This window comes from Anabrus simplex, chromosome 1 (assembly GCF_040414725.1).
Source record: "Anabrus simplex isolate iqAnaSimp1 chromosome 1, ASM4041472v1, whole genome shotgun sequence".
Lineage (NCBI taxonomy): Eukaryota > Metazoa > Arthropoda > Insecta > Orthoptera > Tettigoniidae > Anabrus > Anabrus simplex.
In genome coordinates this window covers 659879066-659904385 of record NC_090265.1, presented here as the reverse complement: position 1 = coordinate 659904385, position 25320 = coordinate 659879066, and the positions used below count along the sequence as shown (strand labels likewise).

The following is a 25320-nucleotide window of genomic DNA, read 5'->3' as shown; positions in this document are numbered from 1 at the left end:
TTACATTTGTACATCTTTCCTAATTGCAAAATCATTAATCCAGTACCATAGGATAAACAATATTATGTGTCACTTTATTGGGAGCGTAAATGTATAAATTCCTCGAGTTCAAAACCGGGAGCAAGCTACCATGAAAGAAATATGGTAACAAATTAATCCCTGCTACTTTCAGCGATTGTCCTCGAGCTTCGTTTAGTCATCATAAAAGCTTCACTATGCTGATGTGGTTCAATCTTACAAACCACCAACAGTTTCTACTACTAAGCAAGTACTTATGATTTCCTCTTATGACGAAGTTGAGGAGAAAGATTCAGAGCAGACTTACCAATTGCTACAATCTACAACAAAAGCGAAGTCTCCACAAGTTGGAATAAACAGAGTCAATAAAATATGTAATAAAGGAATAGTTTTAGAATTAAGAAAAAATGAGAGGCCTCCTTTTATGGTATGATACATAAAGCCTTGAACATTCCTACGACCAAGAAAGCTTATATGAAAGAAATGAACACCATTCACACTTTAGCACTCCTTAGTGGGTTTAATAGCAATTTTGTTGGCAGAATTCTCAATAAGATAAAAAATAAACACACCACCACATTTAAAAAACAAAAGAAATAGAATACTGATTTTGTCACCTTCACTTTCAACAGCAATAACCTATAGCAAATCTCAAACAGTTTTGAAAAACAGAACCTCAATATCGCCTTTAGAACTAACAACATTACTTCTAAACTTTTCTATTACACAAACACACTTAACAAATCCGACAAAAATTTGCAATCAGGGGTCTACAGGTTGACGTGTAACCAATGTGATGCCAGTTATATCGGACAGACTGGGAGAAACTTTCAAATCCGCTACAAAGAACATTTTAATGCAGCTAAATACAAAAGATTTTCCGATGTCAGTGAACACATGAAAGATAATAATCACTCATACTCCACCATAGATAACGATCTATATAACCAAAAAGGGACCTTTATTAAACATTTTAGAAAATATTTACATAAACCTCGATCAAAAATCCAATTCATCCATAATCTTAACGAAATCCGAGAAAAAAATGAACATCCTGGTTGACACAATAATAAAAAAAGATCTTAAGCAAAGCTCAATTAAGTCTGTCACAACACGCATTACTGGTCTGTTCTCCCATACTTCCACTCACTCTCCCTCCCCTCACCCACCGTTTCCCACCCGCCGTTAACCCCCACCCAATGCAACATCAGAAATGTCACCAGTCAGTGAGGAGGTCAACACCGATCCAACTTGATCTACACAAGCACAGGGCTGGAGGAAAGAGGAAGTAATATTTCGCGACTCTTCATATTATCTTTTATTTCTACTTCATTTTTTGTTCTCATACTCGGCTTTTTGTTTCCACATTTAGATCCTGGCTATACTTGTATTCTCCGCGATGAAATGTACGTAGGTGGTTTGAAAAGTTCTCGGAATGTATTAGAATTAAGTATCTTACCTCGGTGGAATTGCTTTTATTTTTCAACATAGTCTCCCTGTAGACTAATGCATTTGGTCCAGCAATGTTCCAATGCCTTGTTCCCATCTTGAAAATGAGATTCCTCCAGGCCTGCAAAATATCTCTCCAATTCGGTTGTCAATTCGTACTCCAGTTCATGAAGTTTTGCCATGGCATTAACACTTGTGTGCGGCGGAGTGTTGTCCTGATGAAAGATGACCTTTTTCCTTGCCAAACCAGGCCTTGTTTCGCGTATCTTTTCCTGTAGTTGGTCTAGGAGGTTTGCATAGTATTGCCCCATAATTGTTTGGCCAGTAGGAAGATAATCTATCAGCAGAATGCCTTTTGCAACCCAGAAAACTGAGGCCATGACCTTTCCCGCCGAATGCACTGCCTTTGCTTTCTTTGGTGGTGGTGAATCAGCATGTTTCCACTGCTTTGACTGCTGTTTTGTCCCTGGGGTATAGTAGTGGACCCAAGTTTCATCTGTAGTCACAAACCGGCGCAAAAAATCTTGTTGGTTGCACTGAAAACAGGCCAGACTTTGTTCGGACATTTCCAATCTGGTGCGTTTACTGTCCAATGTCAGGAGCTGCAGCACCCATCTTGCGGATAATTTTTTCATACCCAATTCTTCGGTTTAAATATAATATACCCGTTCAGAAGACATCCCTACAGCTTCAGCAATCTTCCACACTTTCAGTCGACGATCCTCCATGACCATTTTATGCACTTTTGCGATAAATTCTGGGGTCGTAACACTTTTTGGCCGTCCACTATGCGGATCATCATCCAAGCTCTCCCGACCAAATTTAAACTCGCTGGTCCACTTGGCAACAGTTGAAAATGAAGGAGCAGAGTCCCCCAGTGTGTTCTGAAAGTTGGCATGAATTTCCTTTGCTTTCATACCTTTCTTTACAAAGTATTTAATCACTGCTCGAATCTCAGTGTTTTCCATTGTCACAAATCACTACGCGAGAACAACAACAAAGAGTCGTCACAACCACACTCCTGCAGCTAGAGCACTGACGCGCCACGTGTTCACTCACAAAGGATGTGTGATTATTGCGCGGGAACCTCGTTGCTCTAGCACTGACATCTAGCGGTGATTCCGAGAACTATTTAAACCGTCCTTGTAATGGATTTTTCAAAACTTCACTCCGTTTCCAGAAGCATGACAAACAGAACAACATCTAACAGTCTTTACAATTTATAAGTACTTCCTCTAGCCAACCAATATTTGTATTAAATACGGTTGGACCCACACTTACAACTAAATTCGTCCAGTTTTGAAGTTATGTACATTTTAAACACACGATTTTCCATTGCATTTGTTGAGTGTATTGTAAGATTGAAGCTATGGACATTTCAAACATAGATTTCCATTGCATTTGTTGATTGTATTTTACCTCAAGTTTTTTATGTATCACTGTTTTTTGTATATGTCTTTCTTCTTTATGATATTTTAACTGATGATGACTTCTAGGCTAGGTCGAAACATGTCCAATGTAGCTTTTTAGACAGACCATACAAATGACAAACGTGTATTGAACAGGTGGACTTTATACAATTAAATTCTTTTAGAATTTCATCTTAGATAAAGAGAGGAATGCAAAACTATAGTGTGTAAGATCAAAACAAGTAATCCCCACCTTAAAGCAATCATTCCATACTCATTCATGGAATTGAGGTTGAGAATGAATTGCTAGATTATATCATAGAGCAAAATCCAGCAGTAAAATAAGCTATCACAGTAGGCCTTGTAGACTTACAGAAGCGTTTCTGGAGGACATGCAGAGATGGGACCACAAAAAACGCAGTTATTGAAGTTAGCTCTACAATTTATTGGGCAATGTATCTTACCAATCCAGATGGAAAGTGGAATGAAACATCTTGAGCTGGCATTACCATAGTCATTTTGCTTATTTTACAGATTTTAAATTTTGTTTATGACCAATTACAATATGGAGTTAAAATTTGAATTCGACAATACCAGTACAACATGTCTGAGTGCCTCATGTGTCTTGGTATCAAGTTTGGTACTGATCAGTGGAGGTGTGTAGATTTGTATAATGAACAAGCAAACTTATTTCTGATTTTATAGATAACAGAGTTCATAATGTTCAGTAGAAGGCACACTTACAACTAAGCAACCAACAGATTGAGAGAGTAACCAGCTTCAAATATTTGGGTGTCATTGTCACTGAGCATCTCGATCCTGAGAAGGAAGTGAACCAGACAATAATAGCATGAAAAATATTTTTAAATATAAAGCCTTTCTTTTGTTATGATGATAATCCACAGCCTGTTTCCAGTCATTTTACCGGGTCAGGAATGGAATGAATGAAGCCCCCATCTAGCGGCGAGGATAGGAATTGTGCCGGCTGCCAAAGCCTGTTGCACTCCTCTGGAGCAATGATTAACGACTGACAAATGAAATGGAATGATACTGGGAGTGTTGCTGGAATGAAAGGTGACAGGGAAAACTGGAGTACCCAGAAAAAAACCTGTCCCGCCTCTGCTTTGTCCAGCACAAATCTCACATGGAGTGACGGGGATTTGAACCACAGAATACGGCGGTGAGAGGCCAGCGCACTGCCGCCTGAGCCATGGAGGTTTCCCCTTTTGTAATGACCACCTAAATTTAAAACTGAAACTTCTGGCATTTGTCTAAACCTGTTTTGAAAATTCTGTCCAGGTAAAGGTTGAATAACAATGGAGATAGAACAAAACCTTCCCTGCCTCCTCTTTGGATGGCTATCTATTCAGTAGTTTTGGTACATGGTGTGAAAACCTGGACCAAAGCATATCAGTGAAACACTGGGAAGCCTTTGAAATGCAGATTCATTGGAGGATGCTCAGAATTTCATGGATTGCTCAAATAACATAACAAGAAGTACCCAGAAGGACAACTGCAAGTCGGGAACTGAATCAAACAATTTGTAAAGCACCTCAAAATTTCTTACCTCAGCCACATTCTCAGAAATGACTGTTACCAGTTCTCACAATGGATTTAACACGGAAAAATAAAGTTCAAAGAGGTGTTGGAAGGAGACAAACAATGGTTTGGGAACACCAAAAAATGGACAGGAATTCATAGTGCTAAAAGACTTTTCTAACTAGGAAGAGACCACACAACATTTGCGACAGTCATTGCCAATGTCAAGGGGACTTGATTTGGTACTTTAAAGCATAATGAATTACTATCCACAAAACTTTTAGTGGCACTTTGTTTTACGGGGGGGAGGGAGGGGGGGGGGGGGAAGTAAGGAGGGAGCTAAAACTGTTCTGGTAATACTGCCAACTGAATGTAAATTAAATCTGAATTGAATCTTCAGTATGGTCGATCAAAATGAATTTTCTAAACCATCGTTTCTGTGTAGGAGTTTTCAGTTGTTGCTGTGATGTACTTTGATTTTCCTCCCTCACGTTCAAGCTTAACCTATATTTTGACTTTGCTGTGTAAATAACAATAGTATTTAAAGTGTTGCGATTATACCACCAGATGTCTCGCGGCAATGCATAATCGATTCATATTTTTAGTGTCAGAAGTTGCCAATACGAATCCCAAAGATAACCGAGGTCTACCGCTTCAGCACTAGGCAGCCAAAGTATCACTAAAAGTTTCCCGGACAGTGCATTGTGCTTGCATTGTTTTCTTTATGTCCATTCTTTCCACAATAGTAGTATCTAAAAAATTTCTTTAACAGCTTTCTCTGCAGATCAGTGGTAGTGCTGACCTGCAGATCCCAAGATCATGGGTTCAAATCTGGCAGAGGTAGTTGGATTTTTGATGGGCAAAAAAAAGTCCATTCAGCATTCCATGTTGTGCAATGCTGACACGTGAACAATTTCTAGGTGATACTTTTGGTAATTATCAAACAAAATTAATTAAAACAGCCACTGATCACCCAACAGAAATTAGTTTCTCTGTCATCTGGTGGAGTAAAATAGAACTTACAAACTGATATGGAGGCAGCCTAGATGGCATCAAATCAAAATGCCTGCACAATACATTATTATTACTATTATTAATGTTATGAAATTGTGCTTTTTGTCTTGTAACTCCATGAACTTTTTGGAACGTGAAAATAGAATGTTCCTATTCTGGCTGCAAGTTGAATATACTAAAATGTCATCAGTCAGTATATACAAGCAGGCTCACTGCAAACAAGCATAGTGTGTTGGAGTGTTGGAGCAGAGTAGTGAGTGTTGAGAGAGTGTCATCGTAATGAACCGTTGAAACGATGTAGGTGTAGTGTTGGAATCGAGAGTTGCCGTCGCCATTTAGTAGTTGGTGTTGTGTTGCTGTGATAATTGGTACTGTTAAGTAATTCAGTGTGCGGAGCAGTCACGTGTGATGATTGTGCAATTATCGGTCTTGTTTGGAGTCAAACCAAGTGTACAGCAGTCATGTATTGTGACAGTCAACAGACCTGCGTTCGAAAATGTCTGCTTGGAGCTGCTATGAGAAAGGAGAGACATGTCAATCAAGATTACGAAGGATCGTCCATTCCAGGTAAATACGAACCAGCTGGAAACCCACTGTGAGGACAAGAGACTTTCGTAAACAGCCACTTAGTGAAGTGCTGTCATTCTTTGTTACGTATAATTGTGTGTGTGTGTGTGCATGTGTGTGTGTGTGCCGATGGGTCATCCTAAATTAAATTACCGTATTTACTTGCATATTAGACCCCCTTTTTTCTCACTTTTACAGCCAAAAATAGTAAAGGGGGGTCCAATATACAATAACCTCAAATTCTGTGCAGTGAACACGAGACTTCTAGGCTATAAAACAAAGCAAAGTCACCTCCGTGCAGGCCATGAAGCCCTTGGAGGAGTGGAAGGTAAAGGCTTCCACCATTGTTAACCTCGGCACGTGATGGGTTAGAGTGGTTAGTTCTTTGCGCGGCCGACTTTGTCCCCAGGAATTAACCTGGTACTCATTTTTGGTGTAGGCTGAGTGAACCTCAGGGCCATATGCACCTCCGGAAGTGGGAATCTCGTTTCTCAAATTTTACGACTTCCTGGCGGGGATTCGAACCCACGTCCTTCCGGGCAAACCGAGCACGCCTTTACTGCCTCAGCCAGGCAGCCCCTACTTCTAGGCTATAAAGAGCTATAAATTGTACATGTAAACATTCTACACTGTTCTTTAACAAACCTATGAATGTATTTGAGTTATACTGGCTATTTTCATTAGAAGGCAGTATTTCTAAATGTAAAAAGTCTATAAATGGTGAACACGACTTTTAGGCATACATATAAAGTAAATATAATCCGTTTTAGTTACTCATATCTCATCATTCGTTTCATCTCATTAATTCCTCTGATGAGGTCGACGTCAGGAAGGGCATACGATCGTAAAAACTCGTTATGAAGATTCATCTGACTTCAAACTCGACCCCATAGAGAAAAGGGATACGGGTATCGTATTAACACATTATGCAATATTCATACAAAATAACTCAATGGCCAGTCATTTGTCTCTGTCAGTTGAGCAGTAGGCCTACCACACAGTAAACCTGATCACTGCTTTCATTTTAATTGTCTTGCGCTGCTAACTTCACTGCTACCGGCGTGTCATCATTCCAAGTGATGTCATCTTCACTGCCATCTCGTCACCCATGCACAGCAATCGAGACAGAGAGCATTTGAGGTCCCATCTTTTTGAACCTTTCAAAAACAGTTTCGTTCCAGACTATAGAGTCCAAACTGTGTGAGATGGTTTCTGGAGATGGTCTCTGATATTCCAAGCTGGTGTATGTATAGCAAAATCCACTCCTTCTGAATAAAGCCGTGTTGTTGAAAGCGTGCCAAACCACCAGCTGATAAGTAGCTGTTGAGTTGTATTTCCGAATAACACATAGTGACTGGAAGCATTCTTTTGATAACTGTAGCTGTTGAAAGCCAGACCCTTATTTTTAAGTATATTTCATGCTTGTTTTCTACATTTATCACACCAGGATTTACCTAAACAGCTGTAAATGATATAAGAGAGTCTGCATTGTTTAGGTTAGGTATGGTATCACCCGGATAGTGCCAAAGTTCCACAACGGAAAGAATAAAAATAAATAACAGGAGAGTTTGCCGCATTTATGGATATCTACAGGTGTGGCGGTAATGTGTTTTATTATCATAACGTTTAATTTCATACATTCATTGTCCCTCATTTTTTATTAATGCATACTATATGTTTTGTTCGGCGTCTCCAAAAATCATTGAAAGTAAGTGGGGACATAAAAAAATCAATATTATTATTTGTTAGGTAGGTTGGCGAGTAAAACAATTGTGACTGGACTGTTTTTATCACGTTTTAAACCTATTTCTCTCCCAAAAAACTCTATATTGGCCCAAGTTACGAGATATTAAACAATCACTTTGTTAATGATCTCGCCTGCCTAAATTAATAGGCCTAGCAACAACCGTGAATATTTCTTAAGTAAAATCGTTTCCTCATCTTGAGGTGATGCAGCTCTTTTTTATACAGGCCCCCAGTGGAAGGTAGTTGCATGTACCATTTTTACCGCAAATCAACACTTTCTGCCATTCGTAAATCTCTGGCAACACTGTACCGGGCATCGAACTGAGGCTCCCAAAAACGGCAGCTAATTGTGCTAACCATTACACTGGCGGACATTCTTAACTACAAAACACAAACATATGAGTATATACATGACTGACGTGTGCTTGCAATGCGCGGGTCGGACACGAAACTATTCATCTATTTGTGCAATGTCATCAGAGCTGCAGTAGGCCTACGTTATGGTGGTGGACATTTCTTAACTACAAAACACAGATGTACCACATGACTTCGACGCATGTTTTCATTGTGTGGGTCGTAGGGACGAAACTATTAAAAAATGTCATCAGAGCTGAATAAAGGCTTGTAGCCGTTTCGAAGCGGAATCATTGTTCTTCTCTGACGAATTACGTTGGGGAGTCTTGTATGCAAGACTTATTTTTTTCATTTTCTTTGCTCGAAAAAACAAGGGGACTCTAATACACAAGGGGGTCTAATACACGAGTAAATACGGTAGTTCAAGAAAAGTCAGTTTCTTATTCGTAACATTATTATTATTATTATTATTATTATTATTATTATTATTATTATTATTATTATTATTATTATTATTATTATTATTTCCAACAATTTCTCAAGCTCTCTCTTTCCTCTGTTGGCTTACTTGTGCTCATTCTTCTGCCAATAACATTCTGTTCTTTTATATTTTTTCGTCGGACAGAACCTTTGCCTCCGCGAACTTTCTTCTGAAGACTTCTCCATTTCGTACGTCTTCTTTCCTGATTCCACAATATTCTAGATCCTGATGGACTTCTTCCACCCATGGGACTTATGTCTTTGTGTTCACCTGGAAAGTGAGAATCCTGTTGGCAAGCCTTTTTGATTCCATTCTTTTAATTTGTCCATATAAATCCAATCTCCTTTTCTTCATTGTGGTTGCGATGTATTGAAATGTTTGATATAGTTCTTAGTTTTGTCTTCAGCGGAAGGTAAATTCATCTACTGGTTCCCAGGGTCCAAGAATTTTTCTAAGGAACTTCCTTTCTTTCTTTTCCATGTCTGAAAGTCCCTTGCTGGCTATTGTCTCAGCTGCATATAAGCATTCAGAGTTGACTACAGTAATGTAATGCCTGAATTTGGCCTGATAAGAGAGCGATTTTGATTTGCTAAGTGTTCTGACATAGTCTGAATTCCATCTTTATTATCATCATTGTCATAATAATAATAATAATAATAATAATAATAATAATAATAATAATAATAATAATAATAATAATAATAATAATAATAATAATAATAATAATAATAAAAATACCTTAAAAATATGTGGCGTTCAAAGCAGAAGTCAAGCTTAACATGTCAGCGGCACTAAGAACGCAAAGATTCAGTCTTGCATTTTTGGTAATAGTATTGTTTTGGTTGTTACTCTGAAGAAGTTTGTGATTACAAATGAATACATGTGCAAGTGCCGATCAAGAAAATTTACTAAATAAACAAGTTAAAGAAATACTCAAGGTTGCAGAATGGCTGAGAAACACTCAGTAGGAAAAACATACAATCTCAGACTTGTGCATCACAAACTTCAGTGCTGAACATATAACAGGATAGCACTTTCAAAGTACAAATTTTTTATAGAAAATTTAGTGAATTACTGTACAATGGAAACAAAAAAATGAAGAGTATTTTCTGCAAGAAAATAAAATTTTAATTGTCAAATTCAGCATCCTGAAACAATGTCATTTGCTGACCATTTCAAAGACTTGATTACAACAAATCACTATACATACAATGATGTGTAATAAATGTATTTTATAATTGTTAAACAATAAAATTATTGTTGTTTTACCCCATGGAGAGGTCTAAATTGGAAATAATAGTAATATGGAATATTATTTAATTATTAATTTTAAGTATTATTTAATTTGAAGATATATTTAAAACCAATAGCAATTTTCTATCTGAGAATAACATGCTTTTCCAAAATTCTGTTGAAAATGGAGGGAACTGAAGTGTATATGCCTCACTGATGGTCAATATACTTACATACCTGAGGGCACTTAGCAGAGCATGTTGCAAACGTATATCACCATCTGGTGTGTTATTTCTTTCCACTAATGTCAACAGCTTTTTGCTTACTCCAGCTTCAACCATTTGGATACAGTGCTTATCTATAAATAGGAAAAGCAGTCATTTTAGAAGTGATTAAATTAAGCAGCTTGACTTGTTGCAATGGCAAATTGTGTTCAAGCCAACTGTTTTCTTTTTTTCAATTTGCTTTAAGTCGCACCAACACAGATAGGTGTTACGGCGACGATGGGATAGGAAAGACCTAGGACTGGGAAGGAAGCAGCCATGGTCTTAATTAAGGTACAGCCCCAGAATTTACCTGGTGTGAAAATGAGAAACCACCGAAAACCATCTTCAGGCCTGCCAACAGTGGGGCTCAAACATACTATCTCCCGGGTGCAAGTTCAGAGCTGCAGGCCTCTAACCACATGACCAACTCACCCGGTCACTGTTACTGGTAAACAAATACTGGAGTATTGAATTTTGTCTCACAGGAGGTCATGAGCTTGTCATAAGTCAATGGAATGGAACTGTTATATTTCACCACCCTTATTGCCACCAAATTCAAGCACAACTGAAGCTGCTATCTTGGGAAAAGACGACCAATGGCTAATCAATGATACTGTTAAAGTCAACTCATAAACAATGTATGCACAAAAGATGTATTTTATAACTCATTACTATAAAAGTTTAAAAAAAGTTTAAAATCATATCATTCTTAGTAAAAGTATATCCTAAGCCACTACTTCATGAACATACTTCAGAGAGTTTCCACCAATAATAATTATATAATAAAACCAGATGGCATCGCTGCCCCCAGAAGTTAAATTGTTTGTCCACATCAAGGGAGATGGGAAATGTCATGAACTAAACCAGGGACAGGAATGCCCTGTAACCAGTAGCTGTGAAGGAACTCCGAAAAATGACAGCTAATGGGGCTTTGGCAAAGTCCTGAAAAGAAATGCATCGTGGCAGAAGACGCACATCATTCTCTAGCGGTTAATACTGAACCGTATCAAATCACGGTCCAATTAAATTGGTTTAACACAGTCGAAAATTTTGAATTTGGAGCTGAGGAATAAGCTTAGGAATGCTGAGTGACTGTGTGTATATACATGTTGAACCCATAGCAAGCAGGGTGTGGCGCTGTTCCTGCAGATGGACCAAGGCTGTAAGTTTACTGCTGTAAACTCCGCCAATGGCTTGGGTACGCGAGGAGAAGAGAGAGTCAGCAAACAGCATGCAAGGGACAGAGCGAGAGATTTGAAAGCGGGGAATTACCAAACAACATCAGGGTTTTCTCTAACACGAAATATCCAGGTCTGGAATCATTTTAATTGGATTCCGGATATTAGTCACAGAGCCATATCCAACAGATCCAAGAAGAGGACAATTCCTTTTGATATTTCTGAAGTAGATTAAGCCATAGTAATGATGTAACTGTGCCTGTTTTGTTCATTTCAACTTGTATGAAATATCCATTGAGAGGTAACTGGCCGAACACAAAGTAAGCCGAATGTATCTCAGGGATGTACTGTACTGCACATCCCTCCACTCAGTCTATAAAAGAAGAAAGCATTAGTGCAATGCTCTCATTCGTCTCATTGGTCTCCAGTACTTCAGTGACTGTAGTAGCTAAGTGATATAAGCGAGGAGTGTGCATTTTGAACGTGATCAACAAAGCTTATTGTATCAGTGATAGAGCAGACTTAGTAATGATGTGTTTAAGCTCACCCGAGCAACATTTACTCTGTTAATAAATGTTTTAACACAAGTTTGCACTGTGTAATAATTCTGCGTGCGGCTAATAATGGCTAACCGCTGAGAAGGACTTGATCAGAACTGGGAAATATCCCTTAATTTGGCAACCATTGTTTGACCGGACTAATGTCTCGATAGGGGATATTGGCAATTGTATCCTTACCAGGGTTACGGCAGTGTATTCGTACACAAACGAAGCGGTGAAGAGAATCAAGATTGACAACCATTACCAGGTTACAGGGACACATCTGCAGCACATGACTGAAGGCAGCACATCATGGGACCAGAAGGACCAAACCAGCAGACTCCTAGATCCGTCGACAGCAACGCTGTCATGAAATAAATTACACCGATGCAACGGTTCCAAGGGTACCGCTAATGACAGAAATGGAGATAAAGATAAGTTGAACTGTTTGTATAAGCATGAAATCTATTGATCAGATTCATATGTGGCCCTTTCGTTAAATGTAAATAGTAATTGTAATGGAAGCCAGAGTAGCATTGGTTTGTTTTCATTTATTGTGTATATAACATTTTGGGGCTGGATGCATGCTATACTCCAGTTTTATGTCAGTGTTATTTAGTGTTGGGGTATGAGGGCTATGTTAGGATATAGTGTAGTTTTTATTATTATTATTATTATTATTATTATTATTATTATTATTATTATTATTATTATGTGTCTTTATGTACTTGTGTCATGCAGACACGAAGGTGTAAGTGATGTCAAAGTCATCTATGCAAATTGGAGGGCACTGGAACTCTTGAGGATCGGACGGGAACTTAGCTTAGAGATGTGTAGAACTAATCCACAGACAGGCTATGCATGTGTTGTTTTCAGCTGACGATGTGTGCAGAGGGCTATCCCCATCGCAGAATTTCGTGAGGGTCGTTTATAAAAAGTGGCAGGCAAACCCTATCTGCGTTCCAGAATTGAACCGGGGACTATTGAATATCAGGCCGTAATGAGCCATGATTATTTTGTTGAGGCCTAGAATTGGAAATAGTATTATGCCTGACGTAATGAGTTCTACCTGCTTTGTGAGAGTGTATACCCCAGACCAGATGTTTTAATGAACGATATATTTAAGGGCCTATAAGCTGAGATTTTCTTTCCACTGGGCAAGTTTTGTTTCCCGGGTAAGGAGCGAAGAATGCGTATATCCCACTCGAGGCCTTGAGTGAAAGTTTACGCATTGTCCCGTTAACTTGAAAGGGTCATATATGGGGATTGCTTGACCCACGCGGACCAAGGTTGAGATTGTTTGTTCCCTTGACAACCAGCTGACCACCTGTTTGAGAACATATAGCAAAGAATAGCCTGTGTGATGTGACTGACTGTCACGAAAACTTTGCAGATCCTCAGTGCGATTGCTGCTCAATCCAAGAAGTTGAATGAGTACCATTTATGTCTTTCTTTTTCAGATGTGGTTTATTTGTGTTCATTGTTTATATGTGTCTTATGTGTGTGATAGTGTTGTCAATTATTTGTGTTGATTAGTGTTCCACAATCTGTTGGCTGTAGTTGGATTGCAAGGTTTCCAAACCTCTGTCTTATGCCCACAATCCGGATATCGTGTATTAGAATCAGTGTTCTTTTGGTGGTTTAAATTTAGGGCCAGTCCCAAACAGTGTTTTTTTTATGATGTTTATATCCAACAAATTCGAAATTAGTGTAGTTAGGCCAATACTTGAATTGATCATTATGTATTCATGGAAGAGACAGTTCTTAATCGCAGCCTGTGGGCTAATCACAGTGGACTTATCTCGATCTCCATCACAAATAGGTAGATTTCACGTTTCCAAAGCTATTGAACTTTATATGTCTGGGTTCTTGACTCGTGTACTTTGAATGACTTTTATTGTTGAATTTTACAATGCAAATTTCCTTTCTTGTATATAATTTGAAGTTTTCATTGGGGTTTAGTTTTTGTTAGCCACAATAACTTCTTTTACATCCTTTATCTTGCTGTGTTATCATTCACAAATATGTATTCTAGATCCTGTCCCAATCTTGTATTATAAGTTTGTTAGGCCATCTGGGACAGGGGAAAGGTGAAATACAAAGAGAGAAAGCCTTGCAGGGAGCAAGGATCCTCAAAGGCTAACGGAGGAAACCTAAAGAAAATAGAGCAAGTGCAGAGGCCAAAAGAGGGCAACGCACCCACTGTGCTGTCGGGTTGTGGACTTATTCACATTCCTGAAATTAAATTGTTATAGAAACCACAAAAAAAAAAAAAAAAAAAGTCGGCCAGATAAACTGAAGACATTAGACTTGAAAACAGTTATGAATGGGCTTTTGTAATATAAGAACACTGATAAGACTGGGAAATTAAAACAATAAACACTTTCCATGTCAATTCCCACCTTAACCCTCCCAGTGCCGTGCGTATTTGTTAGATACTAGTCAAGTGCCACCCACTTTTTGTCTGATTTGCAACTCTCTAGAAAAAAATTCATCACTCTCACAATTTATACCCATTCTCAGTGAAACATTCTGCTCTTATATAAAAGGAATGTTCCTTTGAATTAACTGCAATTTATACCTAAAATCATTTATAGTTAAAATTACAATAAATCATGAATTTAAAAATTTTTAAAAAAAAAGTGAAAATCCACGTTTTAAGGCAAATTTGTAGTTTTTAAATCAGTATGACACACTAACTGATGGTATTTCTTGTAGCACAGACTCTTGACTGTTGTTTTGGACAAAACTATGTCATTTGGAGTGATAATAGGTCATAAAAGTCAAAATATAAGCTATAGGTTCAGCATCGTGAGGAGGGGCATGTTTCCGCCTAGGTAACTCGAGGAAAGGGTGAGATGGTTAGTATGGTAAACCACTGTCACGTGTAACTTCACTGAATAATGATAATATGTGATATTGTTAATACCAATATTAATGTGGAAATCTTCGTTACTTTCCGAATTATCTCTAACCTCTGCAATTGGCGGTTCCACTTACAAAATCGTTATCAGAATCCCAATTAATGACTATAACCTCACTAGAAGTGTTTTCTAGTTTACTTTCTGACTCGACATAATCATCGTCATTCCCTAAACTATGTATGTAATCAGAACATCATTGTTTGTAAATACGTCGTCCCGTAAGTCCGCCATCAGCCCATCACTGTAGACGTGCATGAGATGTGTGGACATTGCCTTCACATTTTTAAATGTTCGTCACATGAAAATAAATAATTTTATGCGGCTCCTAGTGGTAAATTTGGAGACTACGCACCTTCCTTGATAAGAATATACTGATACGTGCTACCGTCTAACGGAAAAGGAAGAACTACGGCGGTTTCAAAACGAGTCTGCATGAGGGATGAAATATAATTCCTGGCATTTTCCACGAGTTCATGGAGGAAAGAAAAATCATCCCTTGGTGCTCAAAGAATATTCTGATCCTTTCTATCAAAGATATTGGAAAAAATATCATTTTCAACTACACCAGCAAAAAATGAAATCTCAACACCAAGAAGATATTAGTTTACAGGAATGCAATTTAGGTTAAGCAACTGTCTAGGCAACATATTTATTTGATTAAAGTTTTTACTTCACAGGTTCAAGTGTGCACGAGAAAACATGGGACATGGCGGAACATTAATAACCACTGTAGTCACCACGATTTTGAATGCAAGAATGAAAACAAGCATGCATTGTGTCAGGAGCTGTAGATCATTTTGTGGGATGGAGTTCCACACCTGTTGTACTTCATCAGTCAAATAAGAAACGGGTAATGCTGGTACTGGATGGCGTTGGATTTGTCATCACGTAATGTCCCATATGTGCTGAACGAGCGAAAGATCTGGTAATGCTATTAAAAAACTATTTAAAACTGTGTTGGGTCCACCTTGTCAATACACGTTTTATAACTGAAAAATTATCTATTCATACATGTTTCAGGAACATTTTGCATTCCCTTCATACTGAAACATGTATAAATAATTTTTCAGTTATAAAAAGTGTATTGACAAGGTGGAACCAACAAACTATTTTAAATATTTTTTTAATAGCTTTAGAAAAGTCAATACAGGATCAAATCAAATACCTATTATGGTTAAGTTTATCAAGAGATCTGGTTATCTCGCAGGCCAAGGCAACTGGTCGACATTCTGTAGAGCACGCTGAGTGACAGCAGTGGTATGACGACGAGCATTATCCTGTTGGAAAACACTACCTTGAATATTGTGAATGAATGGCAGTACAACAGGTTCAATCACCGGTCTGATGTACAAATCCACTGTCAAAATTCTTGGGATAATGATGAGAGTGCTCCTGCTGTCAAAGGAAATTGCTCCCCAGACTATAACTTCTGGTGTAGGTCCAGTTTGTCAGTGCCACAGACAGCTTGGCTCCAAGTGCTCACCTGGCCTCCTCCTTACTATGCAACGCCATTAATGGTACCAAGACAGAAAAGGCTATCATCTGAGAACACAACAGATCTCCACTCTGCCATCCAATGAGTTCTAGCTTGATACCACTAAAGTCGGAGATGGCAGCGATTTGGAGTTAATGGCAGGAATGCTACAGAATGTCTGGTTTGGTCCTGTCCCTCAAGTAATTGATTTACAGTTTGCTGTGCCACTCTGGTGAAAACTGAAGCTCTAATGACTGCTGCAGATGCAGTATGATCCACCACAGCCATCCGATGAATACGGCAAAATCCCTTCTGCGTAGTGGCCCACATGCAGCTGTACCCCGGTCTTCTCAAGACAGTGCCTTCCCATAACCATTGTTGCCAACATTGATGCACAGTGGATACATTCCTGCCGAGTCTTTCTGCAGTATCGTGGTAAGAACAACCACCTTCTCATAAACCTATTACACGACATTGTTCAAACTCAGTAAGCTGCTGATAGTATCTTCTTCATCTCCTTAAAGACATGTTTGACTCACACCTACCTGATAACGTGTATTTAAAGCAAACTTGGTCTACAAGGTCAGAATGGCACTACTAGAATCACTCTTCGTCGACTAGCGTGCAAATATGATTAGGCGTCATCTTTCGAATGTGTAAACATGCCTCCTGAATTTTTATTATCTAGCACACTCCTTCGTGGTGTTGGGAATTCATTTCCTGCCCATGTAAATAGCAATGTTGATGTCCACCACTGAATTAACTAATCTCTTTCATCTCAAAAATGAAAAATGAGACTATAATGAGAGAGAGAGAGAGAGAGAGAGAGAGAGAGAGAGAGAGAGAGTGAGAGTGGGAGAGAGAGAGAGAGAGAGAGAGAGAGAGAGTGTGTGTGTGTGTGTGTGTGTGTGTGTGTGTGTGTGTGTGTGTGTGTGTGTGTGTGTGTGTGTGTGTGTGTGTGTGTGTGTGTGTGTGTGTGTGTGGGTGTGTGTGTGGGTGGGCGTGTGTGTGCGCGTGTGTGTTTTTTTCAGTTTACCTTTATCATTTTGTGTTTTCTTATTTTTTATCCGTGACTTACCTTTTTTTTTAACATCACACCTATACAGATAGGGCTTATGGCGATGATGGGATAGGAATGGACTAGGAGTGAGAAGGAAGTGGCTGCAGCTTTGGCCTGGTGTGAAAATCAGACCCATCTTTCTGTAGCTGCCTCTTCCAACACTCATCTATCATTGTATTCATTCTAGTATGTGTTGCCATCTGTCTACAGCTGAACAGAAGAACAATATACTACAGTACTTTAGAATCAAGGTTGCACGTGAAATATAATGAATTATAGCTAGATCTACTGCATTTTAAGGTAGGGTAGGGTAAAATAATACATCTAAGTTTGTTCCATGTTCCTACACTTTCACCATCTAAATTCTCTCATTGATTGGTATACCAGGCAAAGTATTCACTGGCATCTTGGAAGGGAGGGTGTGATCAGTAGTTGAGAGGAAGTTGGATGAAAACCAGTGTGGTTTCAGACCACAGAGGGGCTGTCAGGATCAGATTTTCAGTATGCGCTAGGTAATCGAAAAATGCTACGAGAGGAATAGGCAGTTGTGTTTATGTGTCGTAGATCTAGAGAAAGCATATGACAGGGTACTGAGGGAAAAGATGTTCGCCATACTGGGGGACTATGGAATTAAGGGTAGATTATTAAAATCAATCAAAGGTATTTATGTTGACAATTGGGCTGCAGTGAGAATTGATGGTAGAATGAGTTCTTGGTTCAGAGTACTTACAGGGGTTAGACAAGGCTGCAATCTTTCACCTTTGCTGTTCGTAGTTTACATGGATCGTCTGCTGAAAGGTATAAATTGGCAGGGAGGGATTCAGTTAGGTGGAAATGTAGTAAGCAGTCTGGCCTATGCTGATGACTTGGTCTTAATGGCAGATTGTGCCGAAAGCCTGCAGTCTAATATCTTGGAACTTGAAAATAGGTCCAATGAGTATGGTATGAAAATTAGGCTTTCGAAAACTAAATTGATGTTGGTAGGTAAGAAATTCAACAGAACTGAATGTCACATGGGTGATATAAAGCTAGAACAGACAGATAATTTCAAGTATTTAGGTTGTGTGCTCTCCCAGGATGGTATTATAGTAAGTGAGATTGAATCAAGGTGTTGTAAAGCTAATGCAGTGAACTCGATCAACAGTATTCTGTAAGAAGGAAGTCAGATCCCAGACTAAACTATCTTTACATTGGTCCATTTTCGGACCAACTTTGCTTTACGGGAGTGAAAGCTGGGTGGACTCAGGATATCTTATTCATAAGTTAGAAGTAACAGACATGAAAGTAGCGAGAATGATTGCTGGTACAAACACATGGGAACAATGGCAGGAGGGTACTTGGAATGAGGAAATAAAGGCTAATTTAGGAATGAACTCGATGGATGAAGCTGTAAACATAAACCGGCTTCGGTGGTGGGGTCATGTGAGGCAAATGGAGGAGGATAGGTTACCTAGGAGAATAATGGACTCTGCTATGGAGGGTAAGAGAAGTAGAGGGAGACCAATACGATGATGGTTAGACTCAGTTTCTAACGATTTAAGAGGTACAGAACTAAATGAGGCCACATCACTAGTTGCAAATAGAGGATTGTGGCGACGTTTAGTAAATTCACAGAGGCATGCAGGCTGAACGCTGAAAGGCATAACAGTCTATAACGATAATGTATGTATATATGTATGTAAGACAACTCTATGGCTTTGTTGGCATATTTTGTAATATTACATAGATTTTGAGCCAGGAATAAGACAGGATTGGTTAACATTTACACTTTTTACATTCCCTGTTCAACATAGTGTTCAATAATTGTATTTCAGTGAATACTGAATTCAATCACAGGTGTCTGTATTGACTGTAGATTCACAATTATGGAACACAATAAATGCATAAGAACTGATTCTCATGTGCCAAGTAATTGCAGAAGACCTTGAGAAAAGCATCAGTGTGGAACAGGTTGTCTGAATGACAATGATACTAACAACGACTAGTTGAGGTAGTATAAAATGTCTCTGCATATCCATACCTGTACGAGCAAAATTGCCCATTGCTAAAACACCCGTGATCTGCAAGTCTTCATCATCTGAACTCAGCCAAGATACCATAGAATGGAACACCTGTCCTTGACCCTCTGAATACAAAATATTCATACTGTCATCTGCAACAAAATGTTTATCAACACCTTAAGAATGTTTTTGAAAGTTTTACAATATTTTACATTAAAACCACTCTATGAAATGACACTATTGCAGCTTTTCGTATTTGGAAGTTATATTCATTATTCTTGCTTTAATTACATTTATCACGAAAAAAATTATTTTTCTGACTACATTTAAGAAAGAAAGAAAGAAAACTGGTCATTCGACAAAAAAAAATAAGTAAATTAATAATAAGGGGCAAAATATCTCTCGAGGTCGACGTCCCGAACAAATAGCATTTAATAATAATAATAATAATAATAATAATAATAATAATAATAATAATAATAATAATAATAATAATAATACAGTATAACCCAGCTTAACCAAACTTTGCTTAACCAAAATGCTTTGGCAAAATTGTATTTTAATATTTTGTTTTTACCCTCTCGTTCTTAACCGTTTATATTAGAAATTCTCTTGCTATATGTGCTGAGAGCTACTAGACAAACCCTATTTTTATATTATGACTTATGCCAGAATGCATGTGTAGCATAAAACAAAACAGTTTCTTACCCTCTAGTTCGTTCCATGATATATATTTTCTTGCAGAAGCAGGAAGAAGGATTATTATTATTATTATTATTATTATTATTATTATTATTATTATTATTATTATTATTATTATTATTATTATTAATTAATTAATTAATTAATTCATTCATTCATTAATTTAGGCCTATTTATTTATTTACTCGTGTCAGAAGCATATTTAATCATACAGTTAAAAATAAAATAATTAAATTATTTACAAAAATTAACAGACAAAGGAAATTGATCAAATTTACTGTACATCTAGATGGTGTTTTCCCAAAACTGAGCCATACCTAGGGTGTTGTCATCAGCAAGCATTAAATCTTGCTCTGAGCATGAAAATGGGCAGAGAGGACATTGATACATATAGTTCACTGTTTGTTCTTCACCACAGTCTCACTTGCTGTCCTCTGATGTGAAGCCCCATAACTTAAGTGAGGACTTAGCCCTGCAGACACCAGCTCTTAATCGGTTAAGGAACCTCCAAACACTCCACGCTTCACTGTAGCCAGCCGGAAGTTGTTCACTTGGCTTCATCCATTCTTGCTGCTTAGATTTCCACAAGGAAAGTCTTGCCTTATCTGGTGGTCCTTTCAAGGGCTTTGATGTCTGGAGGAAGCTTTTCCTGGGTTTCAGCCTAGATTGAGATTGTTGATGACCAAACAGCGGGTGAGCTTCAACGTTCTCAACCTTCAGTCGTTCTTGATCGGCAGCGACTTCTCGATGAATACTTGGAAGTGCAACACCAGCAAGACAGTATAGCTTCTCAACAGGGGTAGGTTTCAGGCATCCTGTGATTAATCTACAAGCTTCATTCAGGGCAGGGTCCACAGTCTTGGCGTGGGATGATCTATACCACACAGGGGATGCGTATTCTGCAGCAGAGTAACACAGAGCCAATGAAGTGGTTCTAAGAACTTGCGGCTTTGCACCCCAGTTTGTACCTCTCAGCTTCCTCAGGATGTTGTTTCTGGCATTGACTTTGTGTTTGATGTTGGAACAGTGTTTTATGAAAGTGAGGGAGCGATCCAGCATTAACCATAGGTACTTTGGGGTGAAAGAATGTTCCAAGGGGGTTCCAGTCCAGGAGACATGTAATTTCCTTGATGTCTCTCTGTTCTTGAGGTGGAAAAGCACAAAGCAGAGATTTCGATGGATTCGGCTTTAAGTGGTTAGCCTTGTAATATGTGCTTAATTCCTTCAGAGCGCTATCAAGAGTGAGTTCTACCTCTTCAAAAGTTGCACTCTGGCAGGCTAGTGCAAGGTCGTCTGCATATATGAAACTTCTTGTTTTGTTAGGGTTGTTATGGAGTGCTTGGTCATTGGTACAAATATTAAATACCAATGGAGCCAGTACACTTCCTTGGGGCAATCCATTTTTTCTGTGATTTCCATCTGCTTCTTTGTCCTTGAAAGTCAACAAAAACCTGCAGTTCTACAACAAGGTTGACATCAATCTGGTAAGTTTTGAATCTTTCGTGAGTGTAAAGATCTTATGAAGCAGTATACGGTGGTTCACTGTATCATATGCAGCACTGAGGTCAATGAAAGCTACCCCTGTAATTTGTCGATTTTCAAAACCATCCTCATGTACTGCGTGAGGTTGAGAACTTGTGCAACAGCATTCTTGCCTGGTCTAAAGCCTGCCTGTTGTGGAATGAGGTTTTTGTTGATAGTCTGGATGAATCTGTTGAATATCATCCTTTCTAAAATCTTATATAGGTGGCACAGGAGAGATATTGGTCTGTAGTTCTTGGGGTCTCTGCTGTCCTTTCCAGGCTTCAGAACAGCAATTTCACGTGCTTTGCTCGACAATTTTGGAATGTTAGACATCTCTAGGCAGTTATTATAAAACTGTAGCAACCATTCTTTCATGTTTCTTCCTAAGTTCTTTATTTGCTCAACTCGCATATCATCCAAACCCACAGCTTTACCTGATTTGCACTTGATTACTGTATTGCATTTTTCCAACTCAGTTAAATTGAAATGTTGCATGAGCTCAGATGTTTCTTCATCCCTACCTGCAGGTACTTTCAACATAGCTCTCCATGTTTTGGCTTCTTGTTTTATTTTGCCATTCATGAGAAGTTGGCAGGCAATCTGATTGGCTGTAACAGAAGAATGTGTGTATTACTCATGGTTGGATCTCTGCTCAGCTTCTTTAGGAGTCTCCAGGCCTTTTGGCTGCTCTGCATCATATCCAATTCTTCCATTAATTTTGACCAGCTCTCTCTTTTTTATGAGGCTATTAGAGAAGTTAGGACGTGTGCTGCTTTAATAGTTTCCTCGTCCATTGAGTTCTGTTTGAATAGCTTGTAGTAGTCCTCTAGTTGCGAGACTGCATCCAGATTAAGACCTTCGATGTAACTGGTGCAACATCCACGGGGAATAGATTTACGAGAACTTTTCTTTACAGCCTCAGTGAACTGTTCATATGCTTCAGGAACTGATTTGATGTTTTGGACCATATCATCCAGTACAGTGGAGAAGTGTGACTTTTTTGAAATTGTATCTATGACAAAAGGGAACATACTGAGGTCGGATAGCGGAGTAAAACTGACATAGGATTGGTCTGTATTGAGACTTGGGGACTGGGTTGCATACTCCCTTGCTGCATTGTTGTGCTATGTTATTAGTGACGAAGATCAAATCTGGATTATATCCTCTTCTCCAACGGCCACTGTTAAAAGAAGGTGGCAGTTTACTATCATGAATAAGAGAGAGTTCCATAGCATCTTCCCAGTGTTGTAGTAGCTCGCCATTGTCATCACCGTGTTCATATCGCCATTTGGTACTGTGACAATTAAAATCTCCCACCACAAAATTCACTTTCTGGTTTCTAAAGTTCACTGGTTCTTTGAAGGAGAACTTGGAGGCTGGAGGCTTGTAGATCGATGTAACTGTACAGCTGGAAAGTTCTATTGTTATCATTTCAATCTCATTCTCAATTGTAAATGCCGTTGACAGAATCAAGGTTTCAGGTTTTGTAAATATGGCACTTCCATATTTGCTATGAGGTATTTCAGCGATGAGTCGCATACCATGAATTCTGGGTCGCACCTGGTTAATATCTCTGTGGGATTCTTGAATGCAAGCAACGTCCACGTTTTGCTCTCTATAAACTCAGCTCAGCAACTCTACTTTACAAGATGATATGCCTTCATTGTTAAAAGACATGACTGTAAATTTGGGTCCTGAAAAGGACTTATTTGATATTTCCTTGCTGTCATGTTAAATTCTAGATGGTCATCTGAATGAAATATATTTACAAAAGATGCTTCTGGTGTGAGAAAAACAGCCGTCTAGGAAATGTCCTAGTCCGTTACCCAGGGAACGCCCGGATTAATTTAATTATTATTATTATTATTATTATTATTCATGAATATTATGCAGGCGACTCTGACCTTGATAATAGCAGTTATGAGAATCTAGTTACAGCAGATGATGATTTAATGCTTTGGAGGCAAGATTGATTTTGAATTTTTATTAAAATACAGTACTACACGCTTTAATTACAGTACTGTAATAAAATTACTGTATACAGTATTCAGTTCAGTAGTAACAAAAAAAACTTTTTCATTATTTCAGATTGTTTTGCGCTTTGTTGAACAAGGAGATGAATCTACACCAGCCGATGTACTGTTGATTAAACGGTGGCACGATGTAGCTGCACGACAGCGCTGCACCAAAAAAATTCAGAAGAAAACCATTGATTTTATACGAGTGACATTATGTAAATATTAGTATACAGTATGCATCTTTGCTTAACAGAGTTTATGCATTTTTATTTTGATATTTAACTTCCGAAAATATTTACCCTGTGTCATCCGAAAAACACGTCAACCGAAGTGGCTCAACCCCGTTTGTTTTGGATAAATGGGGTTCCACTGTAATACTGATATTATCAATGATAAGATGAACAAAAGTTATTTCACACCAAAGAAAGTCACAGAACAATGCTGCCATCATACATACACTCTTTTCAACAAAACACAACACTGATTTTACATCTCACACAAATCTCAGCTCTGTTTGGCATCAACATACTAAACGAAAGATAATCATAGGAACTCTGTAACACATTCAGATCTATTGTTATGGACCAACGTTGAAGGAGAAGAGCTTATAATTATTTTTGAAAACAAAAATAAAATGTTAAGGAGTATGTTACCAAGTAACATGAAATCAAATTATTTAACTGTGTTATTGTACAACACCGTTCTTTTAATGAAGTATCAACTGAAACAAATTTTTAAACTGAGAAACTAATATAAACATTTGCAAATGCACAGACACTTGGTCACAATTTCAGTTAGTATGAAATTGAAATTTAAAAAATGCCTTACCTTTTGCCTCCAAAGCAACTTTACACATAGATAAAATTTGGAAGGGGTACCCTATATCATTACACATAAAAATAATTTAACCATGCTATTCATAAACACACAAAATAAACACCACAAATGTTAGCAATTTTGATATTTTGTGCTTGCATCCTGGTAGGCAAAAGTAACTGTGTCACTAACTCACATCAATGAAACAGAGCAAAATTCATTGCAAAAACCCTAGACTGTTACATTACAATTAGAGAAAAATGTATTTTAGCCACTATTCGAGGTTAAAAAATAAGTGGAGAGAACGAAGAATATCTTGTCATTAAAAGATTTGATAGTCATCAGGAACAGTGACAAAATCACTATACTAGTTACACTGGGTGTTGTCTATGTTGCACTTGCCATATGCTGTACTTTAGACACCTAGTGGTTGAAATATAAAGCAGTCGTGACGTGCTTGTTAGATGCTACACTCTAGTGGATGCAATTGAAGTGTTGCCTCAAGTGACCACTGGCACAGTATTAGCCCTTAAAAACATACAAAACCGAAGCCAAATTGAACCAAACAGTCTTTTGTACAGTGTCTTATGTTCAGAAGTGGTGCCCATGAGATCTGGCTCACATACTCAGGCAAGTGCCGCCACAACGCATGTCAGTTTGCACTCGTTCATATGAAGGCAGAAAAGGATATGCATATATTTTCTTGAAATTTGAATTCAAATAAACTATTCTTGAGAGGAAAAGAATCTTCTTTTCTTTCCTCATCAGTCGCCCCTGGTTTTCTGGATAAATCAGGTAAACTCACAGTAGATCAGGGGGACTCACTTGACAAATGGAAGGTACATGAATTTTAAAACTTTTCTCAACGTAAAAGGAAATCTTTCTACTGCTGTCACAAACATCCAAGCTCATGGGGAGAAAGGGCAATGATGTTTGTTAAATTATGCTTGCAAAAGTGGAAAGAATGGTAAATAAACTTTATCATTATAAAGCAGCAGGAATAGATTAA

At 38.3% G+C, this 25320-nt stretch overlaps 1 protein-coding gene across 1 annotated transcript in view; it reads right to left on the bottom strand.

Moving 5' to 3' along the window:
- vimar (visceral mesodermal armadillo-repeats) overlaps window positions 1-25320 on the bottom strand; it is a 155485-nt gene that overhangs the window by 26897 nt on the left and 103268 nt on the right. The window contains exons 8-9 of the mRNA XM_067145294.2: window positions 19272-19403; window positions 10048-10168 (exon numbers count right to left, since the gene is read on the bottom strand). Of these exons, the coding sequence (XP_067001395.2) occupies window positions 10048-10168; window positions 19272-19403 (253 nt within the window). The remainder of the gene's footprint in view (window positions 1-10047; window positions 10169-19271; window positions 19404-25320) is intronic.